Source organism: Zootoca vivipara, unplaced genomic scaffold (genome assembly GCF_963506605.1).
Source record: "Zootoca vivipara unplaced genomic scaffold, rZooViv1.1 SCAFFOLD_67, whole genome shotgun sequence".
Lineage (NCBI taxonomy): Eukaryota > Metazoa > Chordata > Lepidosauria > Squamata > Lacertidae > Zootoca > Zootoca vivipara.
In genome coordinates, this window is record NW_026801982.1 from 208 (window position 1) to 17,129 (window position 16,922).

The 16,922-nt window shown below is 48.4% G+C and overlaps 1 protein-coding gene across 1 annotated transcript; it reads left to right on the forward strand.

Annotated features, from left to right (window-relative positions):
* Positions 1–2,454: 2,454 nt before the first annotated feature.
* On the forward strand, positions 2,455–11,002 carry LOC132591559 (E3 ubiquitin-protein ligase RNFT1-like; the record flags this gene model as incomplete). The annotated part of the gene is given in 4 exon segments (XM_060270665.1): positions 2,455–2,531; positions 4,961–5,061; positions 8,607–8,760; positions 10,814–11,002. Coding segments are annotated over 4 exon segments (521 nt in total), but the record flags the coding sequence as incomplete, so codon positions are not given.
* Between the last annotated feature and the right edge of the window lie 5,920 nt (positions 11,003–16,922).

Consider the following 16,922-nt stretch of genomic DNA (forward strand, 5'->3'; position numbering starts at 1 on the left):
TAAAACTGTTGCTGCTTTTATGACCCACAATACGCAGGATGAAGACTTATTTCTGCCTCTCCTTTCGGATGGGATTTTAAATTGAAAACAGGCAGCTTTATTCCTTCTTATCCTTTTTACAGGTTGAAATTAGGAGTGGGGAACCTCAAGCCTGGGGGCCAAATGTGGCCCGCCAGGCAATCCCACCCTGCTCACAGGGTCCTGCAGCTCTGTCATGTGCTTCTAAGTTTAAAGCCCAAAAAGGGGAGGAAGAACCTCAGGATGCTGCTTGAAATTGAAAAGTTCATTGGAAAAAATACAATTGCCCTGTGCATTTCATTGCCTTGCCTTCTTCAGGTCCACTGTAAAACAACAACAACGGCACAAGGAGTGTCCATTGTGTTTCAGGTTCAACAGCATTACACCAGTTGGTTTAAACTGAGGACAGGGAACTTGTGGCCCTGCAGATGTTGTTGGACTATGACTCCCATCATCCCTAATCATTGATCATGCTGACTGGGGCTGATGGGATCATGCTGACTGGGGCTGATGGGATCTGTAGTCCAACAACATCCACAGGGCCACAGCTTCCTCATCCCTCCTGTAAATGAAAGAACTCGTTAAAATTATTTACGAACACAATCAATATAACAAATTGCAATTCAGAATCATTACTTAAAACCAGCAGCTGTCTAAAAACTTGCAAGCACAACATGCTAATCAAACACAGTATCTTATTTCTATTTGTATGTTCATGGTTTTATTAATTTCACTGGGGACTATTCTGAGGAGGTAGGACACAGCCCCTCTTCGCTTGGCTACCAAGGCTTGGCAGAAATTGAGAATCTCTGATCATAAGCCCCTGCACTACTATGTCCTTCACTGTACTGTTCCCAAGACCTTCCTGAGAGTCCTCCCCCCCCCTTCTCTTGGGGCTTTCCATTCTCCTTTCCTCTGCTCAAATTCCGCTGCTGAGAAGCCGCTAAAATGCATTTTAGCTTTTTCAGTTTGTTCTTTTGTGATCATATACTCAGGGACACTCGGCTTCCTGCAAAACTAAAATTTTGAAACACCAGGTGTCAAAATCTGCAGCTCCCTTCAACCAGATTAAAAATATTCCTTAAATGTACCCATTCTTTTCCCCATCACTGGAGAAAGGTTCCACGATGGCTAAAGATTTCTAAGCAACAGAATGGTTTTAAAAGTGCCAACCTGTCTTACAAGTCCTGAAATATCTGAAGTATCTGAAGAAGTGTGCATGCACACGAAAGCTCATACCAAAATAAAAACTTAGTTGGTCTTTAAGGTGCTACTGAAGGATTTTTTTTATTTTAAGTCCTGAAATGTTACTGGCCCATCAAAATGACTAGCCAAAGATCTGGGCTAGCCATCTGTGGCACACAGGATGCAGTCCTTGGAGTTTTTCCTGAATAAAAGATCCAGTTGACATAATCCTCCTGCCTTTGTCATTTGGAAGCGATTTTTATTCACAATGAGTGTGGCTGTTTCCCATTGGGACTGATAGGGCGTGAGGCAGGGAGCCCAACAGTAGGTGGAGCCAGAGCAAATGTCTGGCCCATATACAGCCAATGACAGGCAGAATCAACTGGCTAGCTTTGCCCCCATTCTTCTCCTTGCTGAGTTATCAAGGGGCAACGCAGACCAAGGAAGACAAAGCTGACAGCCAAGGCTGACAGCCAAGGCCACCTGCTTGACTGGTTGTAAGAGGCAGACAGGTGGTGTCTGCTTGAGGTTAGACTGAGGTTTATGGGGCCGTGCCCCATTTGTACTAATAGGCCAGCTGCCACTGCAACAAGTGACCAGGTGAGTGGGTGTTTATCGGCCTGATGCAAATGTATATAAAAAGACCTCAAGACACTGCTGAGTTAATGCAAATGTAAACAACGATGCAAGTGTTGTTTGTTTGATCTAATTTATTCCAGCTTGATTTATTAGATGCAAACTCTCCCCAGTGTGGTAAATAGCTTGAGATCTTTCCAGCCAGCCAGCACTATGCCCTAATTGCATAATAGTGAGGAGGATGGGGTGGAATATCGATGAGCAGGGAAACGGGAGAGATGTCAGTAAACGGGAGAGAAGTCTACTGCAAGAACATTTTTCCAGCTAGTGGAAGCCCCTCAAATCTTGGCCTTTAGCAGATACTGCTGTGCCGTGTTTAGACCTCTCCCTTCAGCGATGAGAGCTAGAAGCATGCTCATTACTATTTAATTCATTGGAATTCTCACTAATCTGATGATTTGTATAGGGTGCATTCAGAGCCGTGCAGTGCAGCAGTGCCCCTGAGTATATAGTGGCTAATTATTTTTGTTCTGTTGTCTAAAACAGTTACAAGATATACTATGCAATGCCCTTTTTGATTTTGCTGCTTTGTTTTGAAAAACAAAAATTAGTTTGATGCATTTTTTGGTTCTTTTTCTTTTTTTTGTTTTATAATTTACCCTTTTTCCCTAATAGGCATTTCTCTGGGAGTTGGGCTGCTAAAAACTTATATGTATGCAAACAAAAGGATTGTAAATCAGGTTTTCCTAAGAGTAAGTATTGACCTCTCCGGCGAGGTTGTAAGTATTTTTTTAAAGCTTCACTTTACCTAGGAGATGCGTTCTTGACAGAAACGTGGAACAGTGTTAATTTCATTGCTTAAAATAAATAAATAAAAAGCACATTTCATTGCTTAAAATAAAAAAGTTGATTTAAGAACAGCTGCAAAAATAGAATATAGTTATAACGAACTATTCACATAATATTTTCCCCCGCCTGCTTTGATGCAACCCGAACACTTCTGCTGCGCTCGGCACAAACTGACTTACTACTTAAAGTTGCACACAGGCCTCCACCATACTTTTCCCTCCCTCCCTCCCTCCCTCAAAGTCTAGCCTGGGGAAAAAGTGCTGTGAAACTCGCAAACTAGCTCACTACTTTGTGGCTGTGCTGGTCTCAACAAAGGTAATACATTATAGCTGCCATTATATATAATTGTCTTCAGTCTGGCTCAGCTATCTTAATATTTTTGCCAGCTAGCAAAGGCCTTTCTCTTAAACAAAGGCGTTTGGGGAAATAATGAAGTGATTGACCAGCAGGGCTTGCAACAAAAATGTTGCAGTGTGAAATGCTCCTGTTCTGAATGCCAGCCAGTCATGCCCTTTCTCAGGATACTCCATTCCATTCCCCTATTGTTTCCCCTACTCCACCATTCCCTGCAGTCAGTCAGCATTCCATATCCCCCGAGCATGCTCAGTTCTCACTAAGCTGTTTTGGGCTCCCTGCCCGTTTGCAGGGGCAGGTTTGTACTTGTGCAAATTGTGGGATTGTCCTAAGCCTCCTGATCATAGCTGTCAACCCTCCCGTTTTTTTGCGGGAAACCCCCTTATTTAAATCCATTTCCCCGCTGTTACCCCGGATTGTAAAATACCCCGTAAAGCTCTCGGCCAGGGAGGCTCCACTCAACCGCCCCCCCCCCCAAGCGAGCAGCCAGCCGCCGCCCAGTAAAACGCCTCGCTCAGCGGCTGGCTGCTTGCTCACTTGCCAAGTGCTGCCAGAAATCGCCTCTGCACACGCCTGGGCATGCGCAGAAGCAATTTCTGGTGCCCAGACATGTGGACACGGGCAGCCTGACACCGAAAGTTGCTTCTGCGCATGCCTGGACATGCGCAGAACCGATTTCCGGTGCCCCGGACATGGTGGGAAGAGCCGGCACCAGAAATCACTTCTGTGCATGCCCAGGCATGCGCAGAGGCGATTTCCGGCAGCACTCGGCAAGTGATCCCTTATTTTTAAATCCGAAAGTTGACAGCTATGCTCCTGATACATCCCATCTGGTGCATGGATGACACTGTTCTGGTTACACAGCAATCCACACAGTCAGATAATGGTTCCGCTATCAGTAGTATAGGTCTTGCCTTGCTGCTATTTGTATCTCATGTGGCATTATTTTTCTTCCATTATATTTTATTTGCATTGCTTTGACTTAGGTTATAAGCCATACCTCATCCTACTTGTTTGAAAGGCAAAGTATAAATAATCTGTGCAAACAGCTTGCCATGTTGTAATAAAAGAAGTCATCTTTCCATCTTTGAAGAGGGGTTGAAAACAAGAATCCTGAGTATGATTGTTCTGAAGAGGCAGTTTCCCTTAAGGCTCTTGAGAACCACAAACCCAAGTAGTTTTGATCGCAACATGTTTTGAGAAATCTGTCCCTTTAGCAAGGGATTTCCTGCAGAATTTTTGGTTTGTTTGAAAGATTGCACGAGGCATCTTCCCTTACTCCTCACCTAGCACTGAAAACCTGTTGTTTAAAGCAGGTGTGGGGAACCTTTGGCCCTCCAGATGTTGTTGAACCGCAACCCCCAACAGCCTCAGCAAGCATGGCCAATGCCAAGGGATGGTGGGAATTGTAGTTCAGCAGCGTCTGAAGAGACAGGCGTTCCCCACACCTGGTTCAGTGGGATAAACTGCTCAAAGAGTTGGGGTAATAACTATCCACGTGGCTGTCTTTTTTGTGTATTTGTCTACAGCTGTTCTTGGTCCTCTGTTTTGGGGGGGGGACAGGGGGGGACTGCTTTAGTTCTTCAGAGTCACTGTCTCGTTCCAAGGGTGGTTCAGGGTGGACTGTCAGCTTTGCAATCAAAATTCAGTGGGGCTTAATCCCAGGTAAATGGTATTAGGACTGCAGCCTTAGATAGCAGAAGTAGCAGTCCGGCTGATTAAGTGGAGGGCACATTGCCTCTGCCACTTGTTGAACTTCATCTCCCATCACCCTTAATCAATGGCCCTACTGCCTGGGTCTAGTTTATTTGGAGTCCCATCCCTAGGCCTGTACTCCGAAAACTCGCTTACAAAGCCCTCTGAGCTCGGCAGCCTCTTTTAAAGGGAGAATGAATGGCAAAATCACAGCAGCCTAGCATCTTGTAACTAGAAAATGCAGTCATTTGGATTAACCATTTGAAAACTCTTACTCTTGCAGGAAAGGTGTTCCAGACTGGAGTGTGTTTGGTTATTGGCATTCCTAACAGGATCCTCTCTCCTTCTGTATTATACGTTCTACCCTCAATCTCTTCATTACAGGTAATTCAGCTTAGAATTTTTTCCCTTCTGAATGGCGGTAAAACGGGATGGACAAAGTCTTCCTTGATGTGCAATACATCCACACCACATCTATACCATACATTTAGAGCACATTGCTTCCCCCGCAAAGAATAATGGGAACAGTTGTTTGTTAAGGGTGCTGGGAATTATAGCTCTATGAAGGGTAATCTACAGTTCCCAGGATTCTTTTTTGGGGGGATGATGCTTTAAATGCATGGTGTGGGTGTGACCTTACTCCTCAAATGTGTTGATGATGGACACAAGGTGCCTTTTAAAGATGGGTGGGTAATTTATTTCACTACAGTTTATATTTCAACAGCTTGTCTCCTGCTTAATACTGTTGCTTCTAAACAGTGTACAATAAAGTTACACCCCCCCCCAAGAAAAAGATACAACTGAGATAAAATGGATTAAAATGAACCGTAAAATCGGAAAAGCTTACTCAGAATTCTAGATTTAAGTTGTTACCGGCTGTGGTGAACCAGTTACTAGGGGACCAAACTGCAGGTCTTGCATCCCTTTACGTCTTGCTTGTGGGGTTCTTCAGATCATTTTTCTGTTCATGGTTGGAAACAGGATACTGGTCTGGTCTGGGTGGTTCGTTCCGGGAGGGCTTTTTATATGTTGGATAACATACTTGGATGGATGGAAGGAAGGGAATTATAATCCAGTCTTGAAAAGTCCTATTGAAGTTCTATAAAAAGTGAATGACTGGCTTGGTTTTTGCTTGCTACTCTGAACGCCCCATTGGAAAAATAAATTTGTAAAACGTGGCTTCTTGAGAGTAGAGTAGAGTAGGCTGCTAGAGGAAACCCCCCCCTCCCCCAAGATAGCAATCCTTTTTGTTCAACCTTTGAAGTGTGGCAGTTTCACCAGACGCATCTTAAACAAGTCTCCTCTGGCTGAAGGACCTGTGTTCCGGGTCGTTTTCTGCCTCTTTCTCCATTCCTCAGGGCCTACAAATCAACAGGCTTGTCTCCCAATTGCTGTTGGAAATGGCAGCCCTGTGTTGAGATCTCCAGCCTTTGTAATGTCTAGTCGTGCAACTTACTGGGGGGGTGGGGTCCTCTTGCTTCAACATGCCCTGTTGTTGCAACAGCAGGTGTGTTGCACTCCCGTTGCTACCCGGTAATGTGGGGGGAGAATGTGGAGAAGATCAGTCTACATCCCAATTCTTAAGAAGGGCAGTGCCAAAGAATGCTCCAACTACCGCACAATTGCGCTCATTTCACACGCTAGCAAGGTTATGCTTAAAATTCTACAAGGCAGGCTTAGGCAGTATGTGGACCGAGAACTCCCAGAAGTGCAAGCTGGATTTCGAAAGGGCAGAGGAACCAGAGACCAGATAGCAAACATGCGCTGGATTATGGAGAAAGCTAGAGAGTTCCAGAAAAACGTCTACTTCTGCTTCATTGACTATGCAAAAGCCTTCGACTGTGTCGACCACAGCAAACTATGGCAAGTTCTTAAAGAAATGGGAGTGCCTGATCACCTCATCTGTCTCCTGAGAAATCTCTATGTGGGACAAGAAGCTACAGTTAGAACTGGATATGGAACAACTGATTGGTTCAAAATTGGGAAAGGAGTACGACAAGGTTGTATATTGTCTCCCTGCTTATTTAACTTATATGCAGAATTCATCATGCGAAAGGCTGGACTAGATGAATCCCAAGCCGGAATTAAGATTGCCGGAAGAAATATCAACAACCTCAGATATGCAGATGACACAACCTTGATGGCAGAAAGCGAGGAGGAATTAAAGAACCTTTTAATGAGGGTGAAAGAGGAGAGCGCAAAATATGGTCTGAAGCTCAACATCAAAAAAACCAAGATCATGGCCACTGGTCCCATCACCTCCTGGCAAATAGAAGGGGAAGAAATGGAGGCAGTGAGAGATTTTACTTTCTTGGGCTCCTTGATCACTGCAGATGGTGACAGCAGTCACGAAATTAAAAGACGCCTGCTTCTTGGGAGAAAAGCAATGACAAACCTAGACAGCATCTTAAAAAGCAGAGACATCACTTTGCCGACAAAGGTCCGTATAGTTAAAGCTATGGTTTTCCCAGTAGTGATGTATGGAAGTGAGAGCTGGACCATAAAGAAGGCTGATCGTCGAAGAATTGATGCTTTTGAATTATGGTGCTGGAGGAGACTCTTGAGAGTCCCATGGACTGCTAGAAGATCAAACCTATCCATTCTTAAGGAAATCAGCCCTGAGTGCTCCCTGGAAGGACGGATCGTGAAGCTGAGGCTCCAATACTTTGGCCACCTCATGAGAAGAGAAGAATCCTTGGAAAAGACCCTGATGTTGGGAAAGATGGAGGGCACTAGGAGAAGGGGACGACAGAGGATGAGATGGTTGGACAGTGTTCTCGAAGCTACGAACATGAGTTTGACCAAACTGCGGGAGGCAGTGCAAGACAGGAGTGCCTGGCGTGCTATGGTCCATGGGGTCACGAAGAGTCGGACACGACTAAACGACTAAACAACAACAACAATGTGGGGGGGGGGTGTCTTTGTGCAGCAACAGCCCCATGTTTTTGAACTGGGTAAGTCTTCATTTTGAGTAAGACTTCACGCTTGCCAGCTCTTTCTTTACCTGACAGTATTATTCTAAACTGGGTGCTCTGGTTAATGGCAAATGTGTAATAATCCAACATAAAATGAGTAAGTACAGTGGAACCTCGGTTTATGAACACCTCGGTTTACGAATTTTCGGTTTACGAATGCCGCGGACCCATCTGGAATGGATTAATTCACTTTCCATTACTTTCAATGGGAAAGTTCGCTTCAGTTTATGAACGCTTCAGTTTATGAACAGACTTCCGGAACAAATTGTGTTCATAAACCGAGGTACCACTGTATGTGGAAGAAAGGCTCTCATGCCTGGGAGCTAGTAGAGGGGGCTCCAAGTTTCAGAGTCTGATACTTGCTAAAAGCTTTCGAAACTCCCATTGTTCTAGGCGCATTTTGCAACAATGAATTTCATTAGCGCGAGCAGTTTGTGAGCTCTGGGTACTGCGCCTAAGATTTCAGATTAAAACTGCAGAGTAGAAGGAAAGGGGGACCTTTTTCTGCCTTCCCACTTCCAGCCACTCTCTGAAGACTGGAAAAGAGACCCTCTTAAGAATATTAAGGGGGTGGGCAGGGGAAGCATGGCTTTTTTTCTCTTTTTTTTGCAGTCTTCAGATGAAGACAAGACCAGGTGAAAAATGAATATGAGATTTTAGCTGCAGTTCATTCATTTTCAGCTTTGTATTCTTGTTATTAAAAAAGTGTGCCTAGACATTCCATTGTTGTACTCATTACCTAGGTTTAAGGTGTCCTTTAGCTCCTAGCTTTCATATCTCAGTTTCTAACACTGCTTGCTAATAGGGGGGGGGAAGCTTTTGGCCATAGCATTCTGCTTGAAACGAGAAAGTGTTTTTGCATTTCCATTTCAAGGGTGCCAAAATACTTTATGTGAAAAACTGTCTTCAACTTACAGTCTCTTTTGCCTTTATTTTGTTTTTATTTTAAAAAAGCTTGATCCTTTTAAGTCCTACTGTGGATTACACAAATTTCTGGGAGGTACTTTGGATCGTGGGGATCACAGACTTCATTCTGAAGTTTCTCTTCATGGGCTTCAAATGCATCGTTCTCTTGCTGCCTTCTTTTATCATGTCTTTTAAGTCCAAGGTAAGAAAACTTTCGTTGTTGCTGTTTTTTTATTTATTAAAAAAACTACTTTTTAATATGAGTTAGAAATACTCAGTTGTATCACTGTCACAAACTTAACTTCAGCCTGTGATGGTAAAACTTACTGTATTTCATTGCAACGAGAGAAGCACTTAGGTTTGCTAATTCGTAGGAAAGGCTTCCTTCCCATCAGAGCAAGAAGGTTGAGCTTTCAGAAGGGCTGAACTAAAAGGGAAGGCATTTGTCGTAAGAACATGAACACAGCCCTGCAGGACCAGGACTGTGGCCCATCAAGTCCAGCATCCTTTTCTCACAGTGGCCAACCAGAACCCTGTGGGAAACCCGCAAGACATCTCAAGCACTAGCCCTCTCCCCTTCTGTGGCTTCCAGTAACTAGTATTCAGAAGCAACCCTGCCTCCAGTTGTGGAGGCAGAGCCTAGCTGTAATGGCTAGTAACCACTAATGGGCAAATTTGTGGAGGGTAAGCCTAATCCTCTTTTGAAGCCATCCAAGTTGGCAGCCATCACTGGCTCCTATGGCAGGGAATTCCATAGTTTAACCAGTCAGTTTCTGAGATGGAGAAATGCCATAGGGCAGGGTCAGGAAAAAACGCCTTTTTCCATACATTTCAGGGATTGCTGCAAAAAGTGTTGGATGCTTAGAGGTCCCTGATTGCTTAAGCGCCTATGTGACTAGTTCAGCAAGCTGTTCCACTTGTGCTAGAGAGGCTTCCTTTGCTCTTAAAGCCAAATCTGACTGGGATCACTCAAGCAGAGTGAAGTTTGAGCCATCAGCAGAGGTGGGGAAAGCAGTGGCTGTGAACAGCCACGAAGGAACATCAGATGAAGAAGTCTTGAGTCAGCTCTGCTTAAATAGTTTTCATAGCATGAGAATAAAAACATTGAAGTGAAGTGGGGCTAACACCTGTCTTATTAATGAATGGCAGAGTGCGTTGGCTGAAGTGGTCTTGAACTGTCACTGGCAAGAAGTTAAGCATTACCCTTTAAAAAGAAAGATGCAAACCCTAAGATGCATATATAGTAATTAGTGGTGGAAGGTACTTGACAAAGTAATGATGTCCCAACATTAATGCTGACTTCTCATGACACTTTGATGTACGATGAAAGAACAGCAGGCCCTTCATCTGGCTTAAACTGTTTAGGTGAGAGGAGAAGGGCTTAACGACCGAATAAAATCTGGTTTGCTTTCAGACACGGGCAACTGGACAAAAATAAATCATTAAATATTATCTTGTTAGAAGTGAATAATGAAAATCCTGCCAGTTCAGCAGAGATCTGAGTTATTGATTTGGTAAAAATAATGTCTGGGAAGCTTTGCCAAGCAGATTCCTGGCACTGTGGCAATTTTATTTATTATGCTAGAAAGCTGAACTCCTAAGAGCTGCCTGTGTCCATTTGTATGATGGTTTTTTTTAATTGCAAAAAATAGGTATACCTCTTCACGGGCTTCAGCAGCTGTTAACCCCATGGGTTGTGTCCAGTGTTAGTCATGCTCAGTGTAGGCCCATGGAAATAAATGGATATGATTTACATAGGTCTCTTGATTTCAGTGGGTCCATTCTTGAGTAGAACTTAGCTGGCCACAACCTTGTCTTTGGTCCAGGCTTCTGGCATTAAGCATGATCTGCAAGAGCAACAGTGGGGAAGCTCTGGACCCTGGGTCTAATCTGAGCTGCCAGGCCCTACCCCGTTTGGCTCACGAGCCATGCCTACCCGCCCTGCCCCTGACATCAGGTGACAGGTTAAAGACATGGCTTCTCTGCCCAAAATAGGACTTGCTTTTGGCATGGGTAGGAACCCCAATGAGAATGAAAACAAAGCTCACTGGGTGACCTTGGAGTAGTCACTGCCTAGCCTACCTCAAAGGGCTGTTGTGAGGATAAAATTGGGGTGGGGGTTGGAGAGGGGTGAATTCACGCATGCCGTCACAAGCTCCTTGGAGAATGGCGTGGTAGCAGAGTTTATGGAAGCTTGCAGTGATGGGCGGGTAAGAAATAAGTAACAACGATCTTCTTTGTATGTTGTAAACCAGGGTTATTGGTATATGCTCTTGGAAGAGCTCTGCCAGTACTACCGCAAGATCGTCCCTGTGCCAGTCTGGTTCCGGTACTTTGTTGGCTTAAGGGAGCTGGACAGCCCATTGGGGTGGAGTCTTGGAATCTTGATGGCCCTGCTCTACCTCATCCTAAAGGTAAACCCCAATTTGCTTCTGAACCCTTAAAAACCTAAAAAAACTGTGTGGCAACAGAGGCAACCTAGGTGTAAACACAGCAGCAAGACATTGCCATGTGTGTGAGATTGCATGCACCTTGTCTTTCTAGGCCTCAGTTTCTTCAGCTAACAAATGGCAAAAACTATTTTTCTGTGTTAACTTTGAGCAGCTAGAGCAGGCATCCCCAAACTTCGGCCCTCCAGATGTTTTGGACTACAATTCCCATCATCCCTGACCACTGGTCCTGTTAGCTAGGGATCATGGGAGTTGTAGGCCAAAACATCGGGGGGGGCAGTTTGGGGATGCCTGAGCTAGAGCCATGCTTGGCTGGGGCAAGGTGCCCAGCTGGGTTCCTTAATATCAGTTTTCCCTGCAAAGGAACCTCCCATCTCTCCCTCTAATAGAGAATGTGGATGGTAAGTCGTGACAGCCAGCCAGTGTGGAGCCACCAAGCAGGAGTGTTGGCATGCTCTGGGGAACCCTGAAGTTTGTGGTGGTGTTTTTTTTGTGTGTGTGTGCATGTCCACATCCAGCTTAGTAGCTATTGAATGCTGAGTGTCACTTGGAAAAGATGAATGAAAAGCCAAGATGTGGAGCGCATAGCTGGCCAGCACACAGAACAGCCTTTAACTAAGCTATAGGTTGCAAATCACTGAACAAGATGGCGATTCTGGGACCAGTATACCTTAAGAACCAATCAAATTTCCAAGATTGGTATTCAAGGGAGACCCTCCTCTCTGCCCCATCACCCCCTAGATATATGGTGGGTGGTATGCTGTTGTGTCTCTTAATACTGTACATTGTATTTACTGTAAACCAGTGGTGTCCAAACTTTTTTCAAAGAGGGCCAGGTTTGATGAAGTGAAGGGCTGCGAGGGACATCCAAAGGGCCACCAACCAAAGTTGTTGACCTTTTTTTTTAGGATTGAAGTTGTTGAGGTTTACCCCTGGGGCGGGATAAAACGGATTTGGACATGCCTGCTGTAAGCTGACCTGACTACACCTTGGCAGAAAATCAGGGTAGAAATCTGTGAGGGACAGGGGATATCGCGAAGTCCCTCCCCTCCTGAGTTCAAGCCCAGCACTGACCACAGGGGAAAGCAGAGGGAGCTCTGATTCCAGTGGGGAAGCAGGAAGTCGGGTCCGAGGCTCAGGCAAGGTAGCGGAGCCAGGGTCCCAGGTGGGACAGGAAGGGGCAAGTAAGGGGGGGAGACCCATCCCTCCAACGCCAGAATTACGCAGAAAGAGGAGGGGCAAGAGAATGGGGCTTCCGAGGCTTTTGTGCTGGGGAAAGACGCGCCAAAAGTCATTCGGAGGTTCTGATACCGACTGACCACATCACTCCTTGTAAATAGCAATGACTTTAGCACTGTAAATACGCAGCACCAATAAAAGAATAAAATGCAGAGCTGCGTAGCGTAGTTACTCTGAAGTAGCCTACTCCGGCCACTGTGACAGCAACCTCCGAATCCTTTTTGGGCTACTTTGGAGTTGCCGGGATGAGCGTGTCAGAGGCGGAGAAATGGCGGCAGATCGCGGAACAAGCACAGGAGGAGCTGCAGCAGCTGACTCTGCATGCACAGGGAGAATTAAAGGCAGCTAAAGAAGAGACTAAGAAGGTCCAGGAAGACCGGCTACAACTTGCGGAACAGGTGAGAGCGCTTCAGGAAAGAGAGCAGCAATTAAGGGCGGTGGCGGTAGACCTTCAAAGCAAGCTGGATGCAGAGAAAGACAAGGCGGGAGGGGCCCCCCAAGTCCAAGTGCTGCCAGGAAGGAGAGCAGGGACCCTAGTAAGCAAGTTCAATGGAGACCCGAGGGAATATCATGGCTTTGAGACTGAGATCGTGTATGCTCTTGAGCTGCACCATAATGAGTTCCCCGATGATGAGCACAGAGTAGCGTTTATTGTGGAACATCTTACCGGAGCAGCCAGGGAGTGGCTAAGACCGTTAATCGCAACCAAGAATCCTTGCATGAAAAATGTCCAACAATTTCTAGAAGGTTTGAGGACGATGTATTCGTCCGATAGTCATATGGACCAGACTAAGGAGGAACTGCATAATTTACGCCAAGGAAATATGACAGTTCGCGCATATTGGGCGAAATTCACCATGCTGGTGCACAGACTGGGGTGGGTTTTGGAGTCGCCTCCTATGCAAGCGGCGTTCTACTTGGGTTTGCACGAGGAGGTGAAGGATGAGCTCTCGAGAGGTCCAAAGCCCAGTACTATGGATCAGCTGAGCAAAGCGGCTCTGGCGGTGGGGGTGAGACAGGAATCCCGGTGGAACGACAAGCAAGCGACGCGCGCAAAGCGGGCTTGGTTCCCACGGTCGCAGGAGAAGCCACTCCCTCAACAACCCTTTCAAGCCACGCCTGGGGCCAGCCAGGACCAGGAGCCCATGCAGATTGATAGCGCGCGCGCGCGGGCTTTTCAAACCCCAGCGGCGCCAAGACGCAAGGAGGGAAGGGGCGGGAATTGCTTTCTCTGCAACTCACCCCAGCATCTCGTCAGAGACTGCCCACATCGCAGGGAGTGGCAAGGAAAGGCGGGAACGGTGGTGCCCTCCCCCACTGACGCAGCACCACAGCAGGGAAACGGGAAAGCCTGGCTGCAGGAGACAAGGGGCAGCAGCCAGGCACAGTCAGCAGACAACAGCCCCAACCCACCCACCCGCACAGAGAGGAGCAGAGCCAGCCCACCCCTCCCAGAGCAGGAGTGGTTCTAGAAGTCACGCTAACGCTCCCAAATGGCTATCCACTGACAGTCCTAGCCTTAATTGACAGTGGTGCATCAGCCAACTTCTTCTCGAGAAACTTTGCAGAAGAGCACCAGATCCAGCTTCTGCAGCTGGATTTTCCTCTGCACGTGGCAACCATTGACGGCAGGGAGCTGCTGGGAGGGGCCATCACACATCAAACCCCCCCCCCCCATGAGAATGACGGTGGGAAGGCACTCAGAGACACTGGCGTTCAACGTCACCACCATCTCAGACCCCCCCATCGTCTTGGGCATGAGCTGGCTGGCGCGCCACGACCCCTCCATCAGTTGGCACCAGAGGTGCATCACGTTTGGGTCGGACTTTTGTCTGGAACATTGCATGCAGCACCAACCAGGGGAGGGGCCTCCGATAGCCACGGTGGCCACCATGCATATCAAAGGGGGTGAGGCGATACCCAAGCCGTACTGGGACCTGCAGGAGGTCTTCAGCGAAGCGGAGTCCGACCACCTACCCCCGCACAGGCCTTTTGACTGCCAGATCAACCTGGTGCCAGGGGCGACGATACCCCCAGCCAAGCTGTACGCCATGTCAGACCAGGAACTGGAGGATCTGCGCGCTTTCATCGACAAGAACCTCAAGCGGGGGTTCATAAGGGAAAGCAAGGCAGCAGGGGGCAGCCCGGTCTTCTGGGTGGACAAGAAAGACACGCAACAGCGCCGTCTTGTGGTGGACTTTAGACGGCTGAATTCGGTGACAGAGCCAGTGGCTTTCCCCATGCCCAGAGTGGACGATCTCCTGACAGCGGCACGCAGGGGCAAGATTTTCACCAAGCTGGACCTACGGGGGGCGTACAACTTGATCAGGATCCGGGAAGGCGATGAATGGAAAACCACGATGTTCACGCCTCTGGGCTCTTTTGAATATCTGGTGATGCCCTTCGGTTTGCAAGGGGGCTCAGCATGCTTCCAGGCCTTCATGCACCACGTCCTGGGGTCCCTCCTCTTCAGGAAATGCTTGGTCTTCCTAGATGACATCCTTATCTACTCAAATGACCCAGTGCAGCATGTGAAAGATGTCAGAGAGGTGTTGCAGCGCCTGAAGGAGAACCACCTGTATGTGAAGCTGGAGAAGTGCAAGTTTCACACCAAAGAGGTGGACTTCCTGGGCTACAAGCTGTCAGACAAGGGGCTGGCGATGGACAAGGACAAGGTGCAGGCCATCCTGGACTGGAACAGCCCCAGGACGCGCAAAGATGCCCAACGCCTACTAGGCTTCGCCAACTTCTACAGGAAGTTCATCAAGAATTTCTCTCGCGTTACGGCTCCCATCACTGACTGCCTGAGAGGCAAGCAGAAGTTCAGGTGGACACCAGAGGCGCAAGCAGCGTTCGAAAGCCTCAAGAGGGTGTTCGCCTCAGACCAGAACCTGTTCCACGTGGTGCAGGACGCGCCCCTACGCATTGAGACAGATGCTTCTGAAAAAGCTGTGGGCGCCATTTTGTTGCAACTGGACGCCAACAGGGAGTGGAGACCCTGTGCCTTCTTCTCCAGGAAGCTGACACAGCCTGAACGCAACTACACAGTGTTTGATAGGAGGCGCCACCAGCACCCAGGCACATTTTCCCCCCGTCAGCATGGTCCTGCGGAGCAGCAGTGGTGAGCGAGGCAGAACTCACAGCACTGACGGCAGCGGATGAATTTGCCAACCGCATCTTCAGAGAACTGAGAGGGGGGAGGGAGCAGGCAAAAGACTTTGCAGAACGCAGGGGGCTGCTTTTCTACAAGGGTGCACTGTACCTGCCCACCACCCAGCTGAGACGTACGGTCCTCAAGCAGATGCACGACAACCCAACGGCGGGTCATTTTGGAAGGGACAAAACCGCCCACCTAGTCATGAGACACTTCTGGTGGCCAGGGGTGCGGGAAGATGTTCGAGACTATGTACGGGGCTGTGACACCTGCCAGCGGGCAAAGGTGGTCAGAGCAGCGCCACCAGGATTGCTGGAGCCCTTAGCCACCCCACACAGGCCGTGGGAAGTGGTGTCCATGGACTTCATCACAGATCTGCCTTCTTCCAGGGGCAAGACCGCAGTGTTGGTGGTGGTGGACCTCATGTCCAAAATGTGCCACTTTATACCGTGTGCCAGGGCGGTCTCGGCAGAAGAGACAGCCAGACTGTTTGTGGACCACGTATTCAGACTGCATGGATTACCTTTAAGGGTTATTTCGGATAGAGGCCGCCAATTTGTTTCCAGGTTCTGGAGGCGGCTCATGAACCTCCTGCAGGTGGAGGTCAGCTTGTCGACAGCTAGACACCCGCAGACCAACGGACAGGCGGAGAGAGTCAACGCCATTCTGCAGCAGTACCTGAGATGCTACGTCAGCCAGCGGCAAACAGACTGGGTGGATCGACTGCCACTGGCAGAATTTGCCTACAACAATGCGGTGCACGTCTCCACAGGGGTGTCGCCCTTTAAGGCCAATTACGGGCGCGACCTCAGATCTTTCCCAGAGAGGGAGGGGGAGGAGGAGGAGGAGGGCCCACAGGCTGAGGATTGGGCAGAGGAACTGGAGACGGTGCACCAGCAGCTCAGAGAACACTTGGAGAGGGCCAAGGAAGCGTACAAAAGGGGGGCAGATCGCCACAGGCGACAAGGGGAGGTCATCAGGGTGGGGGACAAGGTTTGGTTGTCCTCGGAGGGCCTGCCCACCAGAGGGAGGTGCAAAAAGCTGGCGCCCAGAAGGCTGGGTCCCTTCACAGTCACGCAACAGGTCAACCCGGTGGCATACAGGCTGGCACTGCCAGAGGACATGAGGGTGCATCCAGTGTTTCATAGATCGCTGCTGTCGCCGTACAGGGAAAGCAGCAGGCTCCGAGACAGCGAACATACCCCCGAGGGAGGGGGGGAGAGGGGAGGCAGGGAGCAACTCAATGAAGCCACGGCCATCCTTGATTCACGGAGGGGGGTGGGGGGCCTGGAGTACCTCATGGCATGGGAGGACGCTCCGCCCTCCCAGAATGAATGGGTCCCCGCCACTCAGATACAGGAGGAATTCTTGGTGGAAGAATTTCACGCCCTCTTTCCCCACAGACCCAAGCCCTGGCACATGGAAAGGGAGGGGGAGGAGGAGGAGGCACGGGAGAGCAGCTCACCATGGCGCTGGGAGGCGGAGTTTGAGGAATCGGGAGACGAGGTATGGGTGTCACCA